The sequence below is a fragment of the Struthio camelus genome, chromosome W (genome assembly GCF_040807025.1).
Source record: "Struthio camelus isolate bStrCam1 chromosome W, bStrCam1.hap1, whole genome shotgun sequence".
NCBI classification, from domain to species: domain Eukaryota; kingdom Metazoa; phylum Chordata; class Aves; order Struthioniformes; family Struthionidae; genus Struthio; species Struthio camelus.
In genome coordinates, this window is record NC_090981.1 from 47,578,487 (window position 1) to 47,599,150 (window position 20,664).

The 20,664-nt window shown below is 35.6% G+C and overlaps 1 protein-coding gene across 6 annotated transcripts in view; it reads left to right on the forward strand.

Annotated features, from left to right (window-relative positions):
- LOC138060895 (DNA excision repair protein ERCC-8-like) overlaps positions 1 to 20,664 on the forward strand; it is a 33,013-nt gene that overhangs the window by 6,934 nt on the left and 5,415 nt on the right. For all 6 annotated transcript variants that reach the window (XM_068926096.1, XM_068926099.1, XM_068926098.1 and 3 more), the window contains exons 4-10: positions 1,245 to 1,368; positions 2,932 to 3,013; positions 3,720 to 3,788; positions 7,018 to 7,084; positions 8,991 to 9,094; positions 11,229 to 11,353; positions 16,655 to 16,852. In XM_068926096.1, coding sequence (XP_068782197.1) covers positions 1,245 to 1,368; positions 2,932 to 3,013; positions 3,720 to 3,788; positions 7,018 to 7,084; positions 8,991 to 9,094; positions 11,229 to 11,353; positions 16,655 to 16,852 — 769 coding nt within the window. The remainder of the gene's footprint in view (positions 1 to 1,244; positions 1,369 to 2,931; positions 3,014 to 3,719; positions 3,789 to 7,017; positions 7,085 to 8,990; positions 9,095 to 11,228; positions 11,354 to 16,654; positions 16,853 to 20,664) is intronic.

The following is a 20,664-nucleotide window of genomic DNA, read 5'->3' on the forward strand; positions in this document are numbered from 1 at the left end:
ATAACTAATGCAGGATTTATTAAGCTAAGTTCAATAGCTGCTCAATAGCTCTTGCGTAGTACAGTTAATGCTGGCTTCAGACTGACTTTATTTAAAGACAGTCAGATATCTTTTGTGCTTTTTAGCAACCTAAGCAAGCAGGAAGATTTATTAGCTTAGGTGTACTGCCAGGTATATGTATGTGTGTATTTCTATATACACGTACTTATATCATGCATATATTTGCATATATGTATATGTGTATATACATGCATATAAAGCACACACACACCCTCCTGTATACAAAATCTCTATCATTTACACAATGATACCTCTGCAACAATAATCACTTTGGAGGCCAGGACACTTACTGAGAGACCAGTCCAAAAATAAGAGCTGAAATGAAGAAATCCTGTGGGCCCTTCACTAGCTCCAGATGGAGCCAATTTGACTGTTTTTGTGTGCTACTTCTCAATTTGGGAACATGGTATTGGAACACTGGAGCTGAATCTGCAGGGAACCAACTCAGACATTTGGGACTTAACCAGGTGTGTGGAACTGCCTGTGCTGTTCATAGCCTGGCTGATAGAATCATATCCTCCTTGAGCTGGCAAAATTGGCTCTGGTGTACCTTCTTCCTAGCACTGTTAATATATTATTAATTAGATTTTATTGCTACACACGGTGGGATTGAAAGTTATTGTTATCAAGATAGTTTTTTCTTCTTCTTTCGTTTGTGAATATGACAATAATTAACTCTTGGTAACTCATTCCAGTGCTATCTGGTAACTTCAGTATAACCGAATATCAAGTAGTTATTAGCTTATGTTAGATCATAATCGCTAACGTGTAATTCTTCAAACTATGTATGTGATCATATTTTTCAGTGGATCCAATTATAAGTCAGTGGGTCTCAACAAGCTTAAGTGGTTTGTAATGTTCGGCCCCAACTTGATCTTTAAACATCAGAATTTAAATTTTTCAAGAGATTAGTATCTTTTGTGCCTCAGACTGTCTTAATTTGAGATATGCTACAGATATCATATTTTGAAAATGTAAAAGATCTGCACTTTCTTGAAATAAGGGCTCTTTAAAGTAAGGTACATTGATTGGTCGAAAATTGAGGCACTAAAATCAGTTGTTTCTCTGGAAAGCTTAGATACAATTTTAAAAAATGTTTAAACTACGTTTTTAACTTGTGTCACTGAGTATCAAGACAATTAACTGCTTACTCTAATCGACTGGAATCTTTTTCTCAATTATAGGAGCCATCCTGATGTACATAGATTCAGTGTAGAGACAGTCCAGTGGTATCCTCATGACACTGGCATGTTTACATCTAGCTCATTTGATAAAACATTGAAAATATGGGACACAAATACTTTACAAGTAAGTAAGTAAGAAAGAATTTTTACAACTTCCAGGCTTCTTTCCATATCATTCATTCTGTACCTGCAGTTCACTCAGAGCTCAATAGGAGCAAGCATGTGGAAGGATGAGAAATAACTGATAGTTAGAACTGCAGGTACAGCAGCATGGTGGTGCGGTTCTGCCATTCTCACTTACCTTAATGTGTGTTTGTCTGGTTATGGAGACCTGAATGCCTAAACTGTGTGAGATCTTGGAACCCTTGGGGCTGTTCCTTTCTGTTTAGGCCACAGACAGGAGTACAGCCAGCTGATGTTATGCTACATAAGTTTTTCCACCAAGGACTGATTTGAAGCTATAGTTCATTTTCCGGGATTGTTGAGTGCCTCACAAAAAATAATAAATATTTAATTAATTTATATAGCAGTAGGAATGTAAAGGAGGGCTAGTTATTTCTCATAAGCAAGGCATAAACATTGCTTTTGAAAGGCTGGCCTTGGCATTTAGAAATAAAGAGGATAAAGAGAAATGGAGCGTCTTATATTTGAAAACAATAGTCATGTAGGTTTGGAGAAGACTTCCTGGGTCATTAAGTCCAAAATTCTGCTGTTGTAAGCACTATGTCATAGATCCCCCTTTCTAAAATTTGGAGAGGATGAGAGAAACCGCTAAGAAAATGCTGATGTAACTTCACAGATTCTGTTCACAGATTCTGTAGACTTTAGATTGCTGCTGACTCATTAGTCCTACTCTAACTGTTGAACTATGAATTTTGGATTGTCGTCCTAGGGACACAGCAGAGAATTCATTTTGATCACTTATGAGATGTGAAGCTATGTTTGCAGTCGCTAAACCTTCTCTTAAGCGCAAAGTTCTGTTCATTTTCCAGGTGGCTCTGTGAGCATGACTTAGAAAACACAATGTTTATCTGAAGGCTATCAATTGACCTGAATTCTGCCACCAAATAGTATATTTGAAAACACAGACAGCTTAGGTTTAAGTGGATTTTTCTATACAATCTTTTAGAATGAGGCAACAAGAAAGAAGAGCACCTGGAAGTAGTTGTACTGGCTATTAAAGCCAGTACTGTATTTTTTTAGTTGTTAACATTGTCAAGGGAGCTAATCATTGCGTGTATTTTCATATTTATTTCTTTGAGGAATGAAGGGTAGCATAAGATGTTTGTGAATTGACAAGGGACTCATAAATTTAGTCTAAGATGTTCTTTCCTGGTGACTTCTTTCTCCGTATTGTAGCCTTACTGTTTGCTATTTTTTCTTGTTTCCGTCTTAACTTGTGATAAAGCTTAAATGTCTTCCATTTTTGCTTTTGATCAGCCAACTTTCTTGACCTTTCTTCTGGGTCACCTTACAGGTCTTGCATAATTGTCTACTGTTGCAAGCAGACTTGCTCTGCAATGTTTCCGTGACTGGATTACTAAGTAGACACATTATTATTAGTATGTAAATAGTAATATTTATATTACTCTTATTTGCAGCTGTAACTTGAAAAATGCTTAATGAAAAGGATTTACGTTCTTATAACGTATTTGCACTCTGGTTAAATTGATCTTTTTATTGTCAGCCTGCAGATGTGTTTCATTTTGAGGGAACAGTGTATAGCCATCACATGTCTCCAGTTGCTACCAAACATTGTCTAGTAGCTGGTATGTATGTATTTTTAAGAAATTCTCTATGTATTTTGAAGCTGTACTAAAAAATAAGCAATATTCAGAGATTTTTTTTCCCTCCCCTGTCTTGCATCGTATGAAGACTGAAATTATGTAAGAATTAGGTCATTGTTAAAATGAAATATTTTCAGTTGGACTGATGGATATTTATGATGAGATATTTATGATGATATTTATGATGAGAATTGTTCTTCTGGAATAATGCATAATTCAATTCACCTTCCAGATTAAAATTCCTAAGTATAACTAGTTTGCCCTGAGTTACGTAAGTCAGCCTTTGAAGATCATTAGATTTGAACACAATAAATTGTATATATGGGTATGCGTATGTGATATGTATTATTTACAAGTATGCTATCTAACTATGTTTAGCCAAAAATTATTTAGAGAAGAGATCGTAATTTTAATTCTTAAGCTAGGTAGTGTTTTGTTTGTCTCTAGTTTCTATATTTTATTTGTAATATGTTAAATTCACCTACACTTAAAAATGTAAATCTATTAATAAAATGTGTTGCAGGAACAGCCTGTGTAGTACTCCAACTAAGTGAACTGTTACGCAGCTAACATTTTTCTTCTATTTCTTTGTCATTGCTAGGATTTTTATTTTATTTTATTTTTGTTCTTTCGACTGCTGATTTTTTTGTTTTTTGTTTTAAAGCTTTCTTTGTTTTTCTTGTTACAGTTGGTACCAAAAGCCCCAAAGTACAGCTCTGCGACTTGAAGTCTGGATCCTGTTCTCACATTCTGCAGGGTACTTTTTAGTCTGAAACATAAATGTTAAACAATAACTACTTTGAGTAAAGCAGGCCCTATAAAGAAACACTATATACAATGTATTCTTTGTGAGCAACATGACTTTGTAAGTAACATTTTGTACCAGTTGTGAAAGTTACACAGTGGAAAACGTTCTTCTGGATGTTAATCTAGTGGAAATGAATTGGAGAATACAAATATTAATTCATGAACAGTTATTATAGATGTTTGGGTGTTTTCATGATAAAACCTGATCAGATTGATAGTGATTCATGTTTATTAAATGATTAAGCACTGGCATTGTTTTTGCGTTCATGTAAATTCAATATGGGTGCTGCTTTAAAAAAGAGATCTTTACTAATTTTAACAAAATATCCTATAAAGGTGCTTGTGTGGTTTTAAAAGGTTTCTGCATAAAGAGTAAGATACTATTCACTATGGAACGGTGGTATCTAATGCTTTTTATCGACCTACTTTAGTAAGCTGTACAGTTTTATTGTTTTATAATCAAAGGATACTTAAGGTTGGCAGGGACCTTTGGTAATCATTTGGTCCGCTCTCCTCTGCGCAAGCAGGGTCAGCTAGAGCAGGTTGCCCAAGACCATGTCCAGACAGGTTTTGAAAGTTTTCTAGGGTGGAGACCACAACCTCTCCAGGCAACTTACTCCACTGTTCAACCACTCTCACAGGAAGTAAGTTTTCTTATGTTCAAGTGGAATTTCCTGTGTTTCAGTGTGTGCCCGTTGCCTCTCAGTCTGTCACTGGGCACCACTCAGAAGTGTCTATCCCCATCTCTTTACGCTCTTCCATGATATTTATATTTATGGATGTTTATAAACATGGATAACATGTCCCCTAAGCTTTCTCTTCTGCAGGCTAAACAATCCCAGCTCCATCAGCCTCCCCTCATATGATAGATGCTCCCATCCCTTAGCCATCTTTGTGGACACAGCACTGCAGACGATGTGGTCTCACCAGGGCTGAGTAGAGAAAGAAGGATCACCTGCCTTGACATACTGGCAACACTCTTCCTAATGCAGCCCGGGCTACCATTGGCCCTCTTTGTCGAAAGGGCACGTTGCTGGCCTGTGTTCAGCTTGTGGTTCACCAGAACCCCCAGGCCTTTCTCTGCAAAGCTGCTCTCCAGCTGTTTGTCCCCCAGCCTGTACTGGTGTGTAGGGTTATTCCTCTCCAGGTGCAGGACTTTGCATTTCCCTTTGTTGAATTTCATGAGGTTCTTCTCTGCCCATCTCTCCAGCCTGTTGAGGTCCCTCTGAATAGCAGCACAGCCCTCTGGGGTATCGGTCACTCCTCCCAGTTTTGTATCATCAGCAAACTTGCTAAGGTTACACGCTATCCCTTCATTCAGGTCACTGAGGGAATAAGTTGAACAATATTGGACCCAGTGTTTACCCCTGGGGGACACTGCTAGCTACAAGCCTCCAGCTAGGCTCTGTGCCACTGATCACAACCCTCTGAGCCTGGAAGTTCAGAGTTTTCAGTCCACCTCACTATCCACTCACCTAGCCTATACTTCCTCAGCTTTTCTATGAGACTAGGAAGGCCTTTGACACTGTCTCCCATAACAAAGTCCATTACTTTTTGCACTTGATGGGAATTTACCCTTAAGGCCATTTTGCTAATGTGGAATAAAGGCCTTTGACCAGGGGGGTGGTGGGGGTGTATACATGATCAAGTGAAGGCAGTGATGAGATAAATGTGCTCATACTTCAAATAAGCAGGGCAAGAGCCAGATCTGATCTAGAAACTGTAGAGAAGCGTTAGCTCCAACACAGCAACATGCAAATGCATCTCTTTCTTCTGTGGTCAGCTCATCTAATAGCAGCCTAGGTGCTTTTGTGTGATGCAGAACTTGAGCTAGTAAGTCCTCCTGAACTGAATCATCTCTATGCAAACCAGGATGGGCATCTCAGTGATCTATTTCTAGAATTGAGAGCACTGGAGAATGCAGACACAAAAAGTCGTTCTCCAGAGAATCAGTTTGGGTTCAGTAGGGCTTCTTAATTTTGAGTCAGGGTTAGCGCTTTCCAGGCGCAGGCTGATTGTGTCTTTATGCGCAGCACGGTGCAGTTAGCTCAAGTGCAATATCACAGGAACAGGTGGAGGCAGTTTATGTCCTTCACTAAACATAATCTAGTCATTCTTTACAGAACTTGAAGCACTCAATAGTGTGTTGCAAATAGATGTGAATATTTTCACATAGGCTACTCTGACAGCTGAAATGGAGCTAAATTCATGCTGGACTGCAGTTTACTCAGTGGAGCGAAATAAATGTGACTGCACTGTGCCTTCCAAGTGTAACCTGTAGTCTGTTATGGAGATTTTTCCATCATCCTGGGCATCCCAGCCCTTTGATTAACTCAGGTAATGGAAAACTATCTGTTTAATAGAAGATGCATCAGAAGCAAGGTGGTTCATGTAGCTCTAGACTGCATAGCAAAAAAATAGTTGTACGACTTAGTTTATTTTTCAGCAATATGTTTTAATTATTATGTGAAGCATGGTTGCAATCCTTGTATTTAGGTCACCTTATACTTCCTATTGTGTATATTTGTTTAGCACTTTTGGAACTTTTTTTCCGACTTTTAAAATGTATTTATATTACTTGACGCTGAGCAGCGCTGGGGATGATACTGCTAAGAAGTCAAAAACAGGCATTTAACTTAATATCTTAATATTTGGAGCATAATAAGGGGAAAAACAAATATCGGTTTAAGGACTAAAATATATGAGGATCAGCTGTGTAAGGTTTTAATCTTAAGTACATAAAGTAGACGTACTTTTTATTAAAGATTTTGAAATCATTTGAAGAAAAATGTATGCTAAATTTCTTCTTTATATAAGAGTACCAGGGCTAATGCAAAATTTAATAACAGTGTTTAAAATAATCTCAGTAGCTGTGACTGTACTGTTCTGTGTTTTGCACTACTAAAACCAGTAAAAGTTGTATAATACCGTATTGTATCACTTTCAGCTAACTGCAATCCCACTCAAGCAAGAGGAGGAAAGGAAGATAACTTCTAGTCCAAAATAAATTTATATTACAATGTAGGCATTTCAGATTATTGTTTTGAATTGGTGGGTCCTATAGAAATGAGGGATATTTGTTTGTTTGTTTGTTTGTTTTCACTGTAGTTATTTGCATAAAATGGTGTGTATAAATATTTTTCTAGAAAATCAGGTAAGCTTTTTCTTACCATTTTTAGGTCACAGACAAGAAGTGCTAGCAGTGTCTTGGTCCCCACGTCATGAATATATTTTGGCGACAGCAAGGTAAACATGTTTCTATACTTTTATAAGCAATAGTATCTGATGAGAAAATTTTAGATCTTCATTATGCATATTTTTTACAACTCAAATGAACTTTGAAAATCAATCTTCATTATATACTTAACCTACTTACAGTTTTGTAGAACTTGAATAGAAAAACTAGGCCTGAAGAGCTATCCAAGTGATACTTATTTTATAGGAAAATTGTAAACAGGGTTTTGCAATAGTAATTGCATTTAAAGGTGCAGACAAATGATGTATAACACTGTAGAGATACTACTTCTTGTTACTGCTTATTAGTGTGCATACTGCTCATGCATGATAAGTAATAGCTTTCCAAGCTGCAGCAATTTAGTTAGTTTCAATTGTATGTTGACACACTCAGGCCATTTTTTTTCATTTCAGTCATTTTCAGTCCAAAAGATCCTTTTGACTTTCCTATAGCTTTTACAAATGTTACCTTTTGGGTATAATGTGAAATTTCCCTTCTCCATTTCTTGGTTGGCACATTTTTTCTTTTGAATTACAGAGGGAAATGGATATTTATAATTGAGAATGAAATTTGTGTAAGTTGGTATCAGAATTGCATACCCTTGGCTTGTGATGCCATGAAGGTTCAACATAGTTGTGGAATTTTCTAACAGCATAATTTTTTTTGATTTGCTTTGTTTGATTGTCTTAGCAAATAAAAGATTGTTTCTTTTCTTTGCCACAGAAATAGTGGCAAACTTTGTTCGTTATTGAAATACTGATTTATTAAAGTCTCCCAAAACATTTTGTTTTGAAGTTGCGTAACTTCAAACGACATCTACTTATATTGTCATGTTGCCTTGTGGTAACTGCATGCTAAATGTGTGCCTTCACGGCTCTATTTTTAGTTTAGGACTTTAGTTGGACTGTATTTGCAAATAATATAACAGGGCCGTTTCTCGGATCAAGACAGGTATGGACTAGAAACTCTTGCAGCACTGAGGTACTGACTGGGTAGTGAGGAGAAATTGACGAGTACTGCTAAAAAGAGAAGGAGACTGAACTTACCCTGTATCAGGAGTTGGGACTGTTTTCCAAGATCATTGTATGTTTGTTTGGGATCACTTATGAGGAGGGAGAATATGCTTTTGATTTTTATGTGGCTTTTATATGAAACGTTTTGTCTGAAATTTCTCTAATTGAGGTTAGACGCTTAGAAAGTTCTGAGAGGAGATTGGAATAGTCAGAGAAGAGACATTTTCTGCATATTTTTCATAGTTTTCAGTTTCAGGTGCTAGAAAAGCTTATAAGCTCTTTTCTGCTCTTTGGAACTGGCTCGAAAAGGTTAGCAATAGAAAGTGCATTGTCAAAGATGAAAAACACTAATTTTTTTTAATAAGGGAGCTCTTTGTATGCCTTTGTTAAGGATATTTCAGTGAACTACCTACAGTTTATTGCTCATTTTATAATCAGCTGAAACCTCAACAAATATCTCTGTGGTCTTAGAATATTTGCTTGTAGCCAAGTGACGTGTTTTCAGAATATTCAGCTGGAATACCACTTGGAAGGTAGCAGACTTGAGCTGTAGTGAAGAGGAGCACAAAAGAAAAAATTAGTCATTGGCTTTGTCAGATAAAGAGCAGATATGAAATAATCTTATCAACAGTTGCTGTGGTTTTGGTCAGTTTGTATTTTAAGTTAGGACTGTACATCTTCCAGCTATTAATGTACTGATCTAACTTAAGAACGCACAGGAAAAAATGTATGCTTTAGTTAGAAGACTGCTTATCTAAGAAGCAATTTGACTCGGTACATTTTCCAGCTGTAGATCAAAGCGAAGCAGTTGTTTTTGTTTAACTGGACTGGCTAAAGAAAGCTATTGACCTTAGCGGGTGCAATTTCCCTAATGGATACATCAGTGCAAATTTGTTTTTCTCAGTGCTGATGGTAGAGTAAAATTATGGGATGTGAGGAGAGCATCTGGATGTCTGACTACGCTTGATCAGCACAATGGAGAGAAGTCCAAAGCATCTTCTGAAGCAGGTAATACAGATTATAACTGGCAGTAAACCATACGTGACTAGAATCATTCTTTAATTTCCTAAATTAGTTAAATATTAGGACTGGCAAAGACAATAGTTATAATCCAGTTATCATGTCGTGCATAACATAAGTCATTGAATTTTATTCAGTTATTTCTGTTATGGACCCAATGATTGTGGTTAGGTGTCTTGTTTAGAAAGATCTCCTTCACAACAGTATTGTGTCTGTTTTGAATATTTGTTCCCCCTAAAACTGGGAATGGTGCCATCTATTTTATGTGAGGAAGAATTCATTCCTGTTGTAGCTTAGGTTTCTTATGATAAAAAATCACTACATTACACGTTAGCTGCCATAATAGCTAATTACTTTCTTCTAAAACAAAGACAAAAGCACATTCCTTTTTCCTATATAAACTAGTTTGCCTTCCAAGGCAAGCCTCTAGAATATTTTGTCTTAGACATGGTTCTGTAAAGTTAATTATCATCCTTTTACACTGAATAAGGTATAAAATAGAGTTGAATGTTATGATTATGTTTAATTTTGCAGGAAGCTAAATTCCACTCATTTTAGTACAACCGAACACATTAGTGGTGCCTAATATCAGTAGTTATTAGCTACAACATTAATAATTGATATAACTTCAAGTCCCATTTCTATGCCAAAAAAGCAAACTAAATTAAAGGAAAGGTGTTGTACTTTTCAATTATAGTTCATGAATTTGAATTCATTCTGGACCAAAGGTCTGTAATTTGTGTAGGCCAAAAAAGTGCTTGAACAGTAGCTGCTCTGAGGTAGAAATGCATATGATTTAGAAATAAATTATATATATGTACTCCTGAATTTGTTCAAGTTGTTAATATAGCTTTAGGACCCTTTCTCCATTCCATGACTATATAGGTTGTCCATTTCTTCTTTTTTTTTCTTTTTTCTTGTTTAATTAGAACACTTAAACTAGAAAATTCTGACTTTGAGACCGATCTGAAAAATGACTTATGTATAGATATAAAATATATAGAAAGTAATAAAGTAATATATGAAATATGTATTAAAATAATTAGAAATAAAGTAGAAATTGTTTATATATCCTAGTTCCGAGTGAAGGAATTTGCATAGGGTGTATCATAGCTATTAAAGCTACAAGTGGTTCTGACTTCTTCTGTGCAATTTATGTTGTGCATAGAGAAATACACACAAATCTGTAAAATCAAGCTGATTTTCAAAAATGTACAATCAGAGGATTTGAAATAGCAGTGAATATCTGTTTTAAGAACCCCTCTGTCTGCTGGGTAAATTGTAGTGTGGTAATATAGGTGTTTGGTATTGAGTATTTTTAATTTCATTGAAATACAAGAAATTACGGAGATGAAAGCTAAGACTTTTTATAAAATAAAATTGGTTACTTTTTTATCTCATTTTGTTTGTAAGAGATGGATAGTGGACTTCTATGCAACTCCTGAAATAATTAGTGTAATTGTATTGTCTATTATATAGTGTAATTTTGTATGTTTGCTTGAATGCTGCATTACCGTATTCAAACACAACTGCTTTCTTTTCACTTTGTTGTTTTTCTGTCTCTGACAGGACCAGAGTGATTTGTTGATACTTTAGTGGCAATCAAATGAACCAGGAGATTGAATATATTGAAATATATCTGAACTGAAACAAATGCAGCTAACAAAGTTGTTTAGAAAATCGTTACAAAACAGATAAAGCTTCTTTACCTAAAAGATATGTCTAAATTGTATACTACAGTATAATGTGGAGATATCTCATCTTCTCACTGGGTTAATTCGTGGGCATCATCCGTTTATCCGTGGTATCCACTGAGTCCTGTGTTCACTATTTTATCCTGCTTAAGAATATGCAGAATTGCAGGATGAACTCAACTGAATTCCTTTATAGTATGCAATGAGCAATATGTGCAAAGCCAGCTGTGTATGCCAGCTATTTATAGCTGTATATTTTTAAATGAAATGATCCATGGAGATCACGCTTTCATAAACCAAAAATTAAATTATTAATTTAGTTATACATTACCATTTAAACAGCACATTTAGTACTATACATTTAACTAAAAATGTGTATACAGAATGGTACTTCCATATAAGTCTGAAATAGCTCTTTTTTCTGGCAGCGAACACTGCTCACAATGGGAGAGTTAATGGTTTATGCTATACAAATGATGGGCTTCATCTGTTGACTGTTGGTACAGACGATCGGATGAGACTCTGGAACAGCTCCACTGGAGAAAACACATTAGTAAGTTTTCAAGGATCGTTGGTTATGTTTTTATTTGCACTTAATTTTTAAAGATTGCTAATAGTTTGTGCAATTATAGTTACACCTCTGGATATTCATTCATTGTCATAGAGGGTATTGCTGCTTTATCTCAGTTTGCTGACGATTTTTCAAGTTTTTTTTGTGTTCAGGATTTTTCCCCTTATTTTTGCTTGTTAAAAAAATACGGAATATGAACTGTGCTACCCATGGGGAAGGTGCTCATTCCTGAGTGTTTCACTGTTCGACTGCTAGGTTTCCTTGCTACTTTCTTTTAACTGTTTTGACGGAATCTCTGTCATGGATGTTTACAGCAGTATCAGAAATATCCATCCCCTCTACATTTGCATTGTAACCCAACAGAAAAAAAGATTCTACTTCTGCTCCAGTCCTTTCTGTGAACTGATTTTTGCTAGAGATTCCTATTTTAATTTTCTTTCTGATAAAGAAAATTGTTTTCTGCCTTTGAAGAGGGACACGTTGTAGCCGCATCAGTTTCCGTGAGATTTTAGGTAATAAGGATAACATGTTCTCTCGCTGCTATCAGGAAGGGAAGAAGAAATCTCTACTTCAGCAATCTTTTACTTCCTCCTGCTTAGTTTGAGAACACAGCAAAAAGTATTCCCTATAGACATTCAAATGAAAGGACTTTTCTATCCTCATACTATTCATATTTGCCAGTTCCTTCTCAGCACTTCATAAACAGACATCTTTCTGTCTCCAAATCACCATCACCAAAGTAGATAATACAGTTTGTTCATTCTCCTACCATCAGCTGGATCAATGCCTTTTGTTTTTCTGTGCCTATTAGTTCACTGACTTGTTTCATAGGCTATTTTACTCTTTTCTTAATTGGGCTTGAATAGCTTGATCCTGTGTTGCTATTTTGTTATTTTAAGTCCAGAATTGTATTGTCCAGAGTAGTGTATTTTCATACACCACACAGACATATCGCTTAAAGTAGTTTTAAGTCATCAGCAGTCAACTAAATGCATGTGCAGGTAATACAAGTTCACTCCCATAGTTCCTTTGATCTCCCCTAGCCAGTCCTCCTTATCTCCACAGGTTTTTTCCTTCTCTGTGCTAGTAACACCCTTCCCTTTCTCTCTGACTTACACCACAAACATAGAAACAAGCCTGCACGAACTGTAGTGAATCTGCAGCCACCCTGGCGGAAGAGAAAGATATGAAAAAAATAACTCTAAATGCTTGCCTGTCTCACTTTTGCTACCTTGAATTCTCAGTCCCTCTCTGATTTCCTACACCTGCTTCCTCTGCCTGAATAACCCACTATCCTCTTTACCTTTGGGTTTTTTTTTTCCTGGTTATAGCAGAAATCTTTTCAAAGAACTAGAGATTTTAATGGCTGCCCAGTTTTTCTCAGTAGAAAGAGAACCATACAACAGCAGATATGCAACATCTAAGTATTTTTCTGTAAAGTATCTTTAAGTATGTGACATCTATATGAGGTTTGGCTTGTTCTCTTGTGGGTGGGTAATACGTAGACAGAGATAAGTGCAAGTGCTAGTAATGAATACAGATAAACTCCACCTGCACTCCTGATTTTGCCCAGATCATTAATATAGCTTTAGAATCCTTTCTCCATCCCATAACTATACAGGTTGTCTGTTTCTTCTACTTTATTCTTTTTTTCTTTTTTAATTGGAATGCTTAAACTAGAAAACTCTGAGATACATCTGAAAAACGGCTGCTATCATTTGGTTGTTTCTAGCCAGAAAGAATCCTTATTCCTCCCAATTGTGTTATAAAATGCTTTGTTTTTCAGCAGAATGCTAGATAAATTATGACTTTGAACTCTCTTGTCCAAAATCTTACAAGACTTTTGTATGGACAGTGTACAAAATATCTGTATTAGTATAGTATATTGAACACTGTATAGTGTATTGAACACTGAAAAAACAATTAAGTTCTAAAAGTTAGCGATCGATAATGGAGATGTCATGCATGCAATCCTCACTCCTTTTTGCCGATTAAACTCGGTAAAAACTGGGGAGAGTCTTTTTTCCCCCTTCGTTTTGGGACGTCGAAGAGGAAACTAACATATGATTAAATATTAAAGGAAAATATACTCACACAGGACTGCAAGACTTATGATCCCAATCTAAGCTAGTTTCCCACTCCTTTTAATTTTTGCACTCTAGAGCTATATTTATGAATCCATTGTAATTAAACATATAATGATTTGTTTCTTTAGCCATATCCGATTTCACCTTTCAAAAAAATTATGGAGCAGGAGAGTTTTTTTTCCTGTTCTCATAACCTTAAATTCCCTCTTTGCGTTTTGTGGCTATATCAGACATTATGGGGAAAACATTAGGAGAGTTAGAAAAGAGGTTTTTGAAGGAGGAAGGGTTTGGGTTTTTATTTCCGCTTTTTGAAAAATCATGAGAAAAGCTTTCTCATTTAGCAAAATGTATTTTTCAAGTATAGTTCTCTGAAGAATATCTAAGAACCTTAACCTTCACTGTCTTTTTGATTAGTTTTATTTTGTATTTGTTTTTCAGAACTAAAGTACAAGGTTGTCTTTGAAGTCAGTCTGCTGTTTATAGTATTCTAGGAAGCAGCTTCTAGAAATTTCCAAATTTTTAAATATTTGTGGAATAAGTTGTTCTAGTCATGGACCTGATTTTCCATCCCCTATGAAGAGGTGATTTTTCCTGCAAGTATAGTGTGTTTTTAAACTTGGGTAAACTGAATCCTCTCAATTCTAGATATAAAATGACTGCATTGGCCTTGGAAATAGGAAATACACATACCAACTTCCTGTAAAAAATGATTGCTTTCACTGACACAGAAATTACTAATTTTCACTGTACTTTTAAGGTTAATGGTAGTCCAGTAACTCTTTTGTTATTTTGATTTTTTTTTAATCTTCGCTGGTATAACAGAAGCCCCACATCTGATGAAAATATCCTTCCGATATGAAAATATCAACCTACGTGAAAGCTAATCAAACGATCTTTTTGTAAACATTTTTAGCATGATTGAGAGAGATGTTTTTTCTAGACTCCTTTCTTCAATTTTTCCTACATAAGTGCTCTTAGCTATGAAAGAACAAACTTTAATAAGAGAACAACAGATAGTCTTCTTCCTTACCTGGCTTGACTGATCCTTGTATTTGTCCCAAACTATGGACTCAGGCAATCAAGATAGGATGGATCAAGAACCTGACAAAGACAGACATTTGTTTTAAAATATTTGCCCGATAAACGTTACAAATATGTTAAGTTATAGTGAACAGATTTTCAGTACTTAGAATTTTTAACTGTAGACCATGAGGGTTTTGGAGGGAGCTTTAAAATGGACCTAGAGAACTTTACTGAAGTTGTACGTACAAGCAGTTCTCTGTTTTTCAGCAGAAGTTAAGAGCAGCGATTGCAAGGCAATAATATTTAAAAGCAAAATATTTTATGTACAATGGTATGTAGTGTTAATTAATTTTTCTAATGTCTTAAATTAAAAATATACTTATTAGGAAAAAATTTTAATCATGAAATAATTTGCAAGTTTCAGGTGTTCATAGGGGGCTTCCTCTTCCTCGTGAATATGAATATATGTTTTATTTGTTGAAATTTTAATACCTTATTTTAATTAAGTTTGTTTAGAGGTAAGATATACTGTTCACATGAGTACACTTCTGATCTCTTATAAAGGACCTAATTAGACTGATAAATTCGATTGGAATGTTTCCTAGCATGTTCGGAAATTTTTCATTTTTAAACTTCAGTGAACTTTCAATCTGTGTAGGACTTATCAAGAGCTTGAAACGTATCTAACACTGATAAGCTATACTTTATATACTTTTTATTTGCAAGGCTTCCCACGCAACTCCCAAGCCAGGGTCCTAGTTAGCCATATAGCAATGCTATACTTACAGGGAACAATATTGAATTTCTTAGTGATGATGAAGTCCAGAATTTAGCAGCGGACGTAGGCACTTTAATATATCACTCTTGATTAGTCCATAAGAAATAATTTAGGAAGTTATTCTTTTCTTCTCCTTCATGAATCTTTTCTTCCTAATCCCTTTATTTTTACCTTTTATTTATGACATCCTTCTGCTTTTCCTTCAGTCCTTTTCATACTGCCTATTGCTCTTCTACTATTTCTTGCAAGCTCATGGGGGAGAGGTGCAGAATCTTTTTCTGCATTGCTGATGGCTCTATTCCTACTTCCAAGAGCAAGGGATGACTTGCTGAGAAAGCCCTGAGGGCTGGTTCTGGTGTTGGCTCGACGGGTGCTTTTCTTTTCCATCCAAATAGCATATGTACTTCAGAAATACAGCCTTCTGCAATATTGATCAACTCTCATAAAGAAAAGGCACTTTCAGGGTAAGAAGGAAGGGGTGGGTCAAGTTTTCTTCAGTCTGTGGAGTAAGCAAGTCATACAGGAAAGGTTGAGTTGTCAGCTGTTTGTTTTGTTTTGTTTTGTTTTGTTTTTGAGGTGAATGTGTGTAATAGAAGCTAGGCTGAGACCCCGATCTCGCTTTATACTTACCACTGAAATGTTTAATGTAGCAGTGTAATTAGGCCCATAGCCTTTACCAACTAGCAGAAAGTTACCTCTGCTTTCTATAGTTTAGTTTAAGAGAGAGAACTTATTCTCTCTACTACTATTTGAAAACTGATATTTTGAAATTACGTATAAACTAGCTTGTGTGTGTGTGCTTGTGTATGTGAAATATTTTAAAGAGAACACACTAGGAAAATGCAAATGCTGTCTCTTAAAATAAGCACGAGCTCTTGAAAGCTTTACATTTAACATTTCCAATTGCTGGAACTTTCAGAAAACATAAGTTGTCTTACTTATAACTATATGTGTAGTATTGTGCATATCTAGTTCTTTTAACAGTTTTAATATTTGAGAGAAAGTGGCTAGGAGGGACCATCTAAGAAAACGTTTAAGAAGGTAATTCCTGAACTAATTCTGATTTCAGTAGTAGTTTTGTTGCATCAAAGAGGATCTGGCCTGAATGGTCTATGCAAATTCCATCTTTAGGTGTGGAACTGCTGCATTTGTAGGCATATCTTCCCCCCCCCCCCCGCCTTGTTTCTCAAAGTTTACATTAAAGAGAATAAACTTTAATGAACAGAAAAATAATTCTCTTGATACACATCTGTATCTGCAAATTCCAAGAGTTATGTTAAAATTGGGAAGCTTAACATGAATTTTATTGGGTATTAATGAAAAAAGTCCTTTTTATATAAAGCTACTTCTTGTAGTTTTAATTAATAACTAACTGCATAATCTTTCATTTTACAGGTGAACTATGGGAAAGTCTATAATGAAAGTAGAAAAGGACTCAAATTCACCATCTCTTGTGGCTGTAATCCAGAGTTTGCTTTTGTACCGTATGGTAGTACCATTGCTGTTTATACAATTTTCTCAGGAGAACTGATAACTATGCTTAGAGGGCATTATAATACTGTTGACTGCTGTGTATTTCAACCTAATTTTCAGGTAAGCGAAGTACTTGGGACAACCTGGAATATTTATGCAGATTGCCAAACCATTTGCACAAAAAGTAGTATATTTTCAGGGATGTGTTTTAGCGGAAAAGCTTGAAATAACAGGTAGCTCAGTGGCTTTGTCAAGTGAGAAAAGTTAGGTCAAGTATTTCTGATGGCCCTTTCTATATCTGATTCCTTCCCCTATTCATTTCGTCTCCCATAGGTAACTTTTGAGTAAACCTGTAGTTATTTTTGCCTTACATTGTCATTAATAAATCGTATGTGTTATTAAGGCTTTTGCTGGTCTTCTGTAAGAGTGAAGGGGAATTTTCTTCCCTTTTACTGAGAAAATCAGTGGCTTAAGAAGAGGTATTTGCCTTTTTCTGAAATATCTAAGACTAGTCACAGTAAGAAAGCAGGTGAAGAGCGCTTAGATGAAGTGCGTAGGTCTTCCCAGCGGTACTGAGAAACCTCTGATAAGCTTCACTGGTGATCTTGCCTAAATGCTTGTAGCTATACCAATCACTGCAGCTACAAACAGTTTAGAAGTTGAGAACATAATCCGCCTCTTAAATTAATCCAGGCATACTTCACACAAGAAATATCATTGCATTACAGGGCTCATGACTCTGCCACCCCTTTTTTCTTTCTGCCTGTGGTACATCTCTCTTTTGTACTGAAAGTCTTAAAGATAGCAAAGTCTAATTTGTTGTGAGGTACTTTACAACAGATTGTTTTTATGGTTTGTGGTGTGGCAAGGGAAGGGTGGATATTCTTATGTTTTTTTAAGTCTATTACATAGTTGCCTTCAGTTTTTGAGGACTATACTTAATGTTCCAGCTCCTTCTTTTTAGTCTTTTGTTTCTGAAATAACAGACAGAAGCATTTGAGGCAGAAAGGACAAGCGAGTATCTTTTTGACCTCTCATACGACACATCATAGAATTTGATCTGTTGTTCTCATGTTGAGTGCAGCAACTTTGAAGGAATGTTTCCCTACCAGTAAGATGGACTTCATTAGGAGATTTGAACACATTATAGATGAGGTGGTAGAGCCCAAGCTGACAAACTTTGCTAGACAGGAAAAGCATTTCTAGGAGGAATAGGCAGGGAGATACTGGATCCACTGAGAAGTGGAATATTGCCTCTCCTGCCTTCCCAGCCCCCAAATGGAACTCAGTTATGAAAAGGTTGAGAATCCCTGTATTAAAATACGTATCTTCCTCTCTTAATTAAACATTCCAAAGTATGGAATATCTGCTTCTTCTGTTGGTGCTGCAAACAAACCAAATCCTTATTATTAATAGATTCAGTTTATAACCGAAGCAAATCTTTCCTGGATTTAGTTTCTATTCATTAATTCTTCTTGGACTTTTCTTGGCTAGATTAAAAAATTATTTATCTTTTTAAGAATGGTCTCAAAATGAAGGTGCGAGTGTGTTTGTATAAAGTCATCTTTGGTTTTTTTTTTTTTTTTTTGATAAGCTGAAGAGATGAGGCTATATAAATATTACTATAAAGCATATTTTCCAGCCCTGGAAATGCATATCCCTTTATCTCATCTCTACCTTGTCTTTTGAAATACTTAGAAATGTATGTGACATTGGAGTATCGGCATCAGTATTATACAATACGCCAGAATTATCTCCCTGTTCTTGTTTATCACTCTTCTATGTGTGTGTGTGTGTGTATGTAGGTGTGTGCGCGTGCGTGTGTGCATACACAATTTGTGTGCACGTGAGCGCACACACGCGCACACATTTGTGTGCGTGAGCGCTCACAATTTGTGAGCGTGCACGCAATAACTGCATCGATCAGAATAGCTATAGGCTTATGCTGACAACTTAACTTCATTTGTTTATCCACTGTGATTCCTGAGTCTCTTTCAGAGTCACCCTTACTACAGTTCAGTTTTGCATTCTCTGTGTGGCTGGCTGTCTTCCCTTTTTCTTTGCACGTTCTTGCTTTTGTTGGTATAAAACTGTTGCTCGGTTTGGTGGGATTAGGTCACTATATTGTAAGTGTGTCAACACCAAAGGTATTGCTAGTGTTAACTTTGTTTATGTTGACATGTATTCTTCTAAACAGCTACTTCTGCCTTGAGATCATTAAACACTTTCATCAGTCTTCGTATAATTCTACTAAAAATTATAATATCCCAGTTAAAACTCCTTTTTTGAGAATGCAGGCACTTGTAGAATTTGTATCTATCTTATTTTACTATTGCAAACAGTACTAAATCAATAATGTTAGAAATTTGTTTCCATTTATGCATGTATATTATCAGTTAGACTTGTTATAAATACAATCAATTTTGCTTGACAAAACCTGCTTTGCTGTAAAATGTGTTAACTGATGTTGTTTATTTTCCGAATATCTTCATTCTTCAGTAATTGCAGAATTCCACTGAGAATCTTCAGAATCTTTTTAATCACCTTTTCCATTATCTTGTCTGAGATTAAAGAAATGTCAATCAGTCCATTAGTATCTGTATCATTCTACTTATTTTTTTGTTTTGCTTTTCTGAATGGTATATTAGCTCACTTTCAGCTCTCTCTCTCTCTCTATATAGTTCAACATGTTTCAAACATATTTAACTTAAGTAGGCCAGAAGTTTTCTCAAACAGCTCTTCTAAGACTCTTTGACGCTAGTTATTCATCTGATGAAATGAATAGCTGCGTAGATGTAGGCTTTTTAACATCTGTCTTTCTTATTAGCACATTAGAACTTAGCACGTTATCTTCATGTGAAACAAGATCTACATCTGACTGTTCTACATAATTTCTGCCATTTCCTTCTAGTAGTAGGTCTCTGTCTTTTTTTTTTTTAGGTTTTTCTTCATATTAATAATCTTTTAAACTTTTTTACTGTCTTTAACCCTGCTGAATGATTTTCCTACCCCACCCCAAATCTGCTCTTTAAGTTTTTTTTATTATTTATTTTTCTGTTCAAAACTTCTGATTGATATTTATTGCTCCCAGTCCCTCCCTTTCCTTCTATTTATTAGGCGTATTTTAATCACTGTCTTTGTTTCATCTCGTGACTGGAACAGGCTTTAAAAAACTTGTGTACTGATTTTGTATTTGAGGTGTGAAGTATCTTCTTTCTGCTCAGAACTGTATAATCAGCTATGATCTGTGGTACCCAAGCCATTTGCAAGGCAATGATAGTAGGCTTTGTCTATTCTTATTAGGTCCAAATTAATTAACATTCATAGGTAGAACACCTTTGTGTCTGAGTTACTGTGTGTAGCTGCCTCTGCAGTGTAGTGTGAGATTTAGTTAACGTGTGTGTATATCCTTTTGAGATCCTGGCAATAAAGCAATAAAATCCACTTTATTATTGTTGGCCTAAATTTTTCTTAAGTAACTCTCTCTGTGAAGTTAATGAGATATTAGGCTGCTTGAGTAATAAGAACTGCAGAATATTGCCCATTAAGAAATTAGGAAATCTTTCAGGAGATGTTTACTGTTGGGTCTAATATGCTAGATACCAATGTGCCTTATTAACTGCTTAAAATAATTTAAGTAAACAAGCAAGACATGTTTACCTTTCAGAAACAAAAATGAAGTAAATAACTATTAATTAATTATGAAGTAAAAAATATTAGCAGTGCATCAGGAGCAGTGTTGTTTTAAAATATAGGTACTTTTATGTTCAGGGAATACCAATCACAGCTACAGAGGTATTTGGTAAACCTACCCATCTGTAACAATCCAGTGGTAGGCTAACAAATAACGACAGCTAAAAGTTAAATTAAGTTCTACTTGCAATCCGTCTTCAGAATGTTAAGACATAGCATTGAAATGTTATGCTGTAATG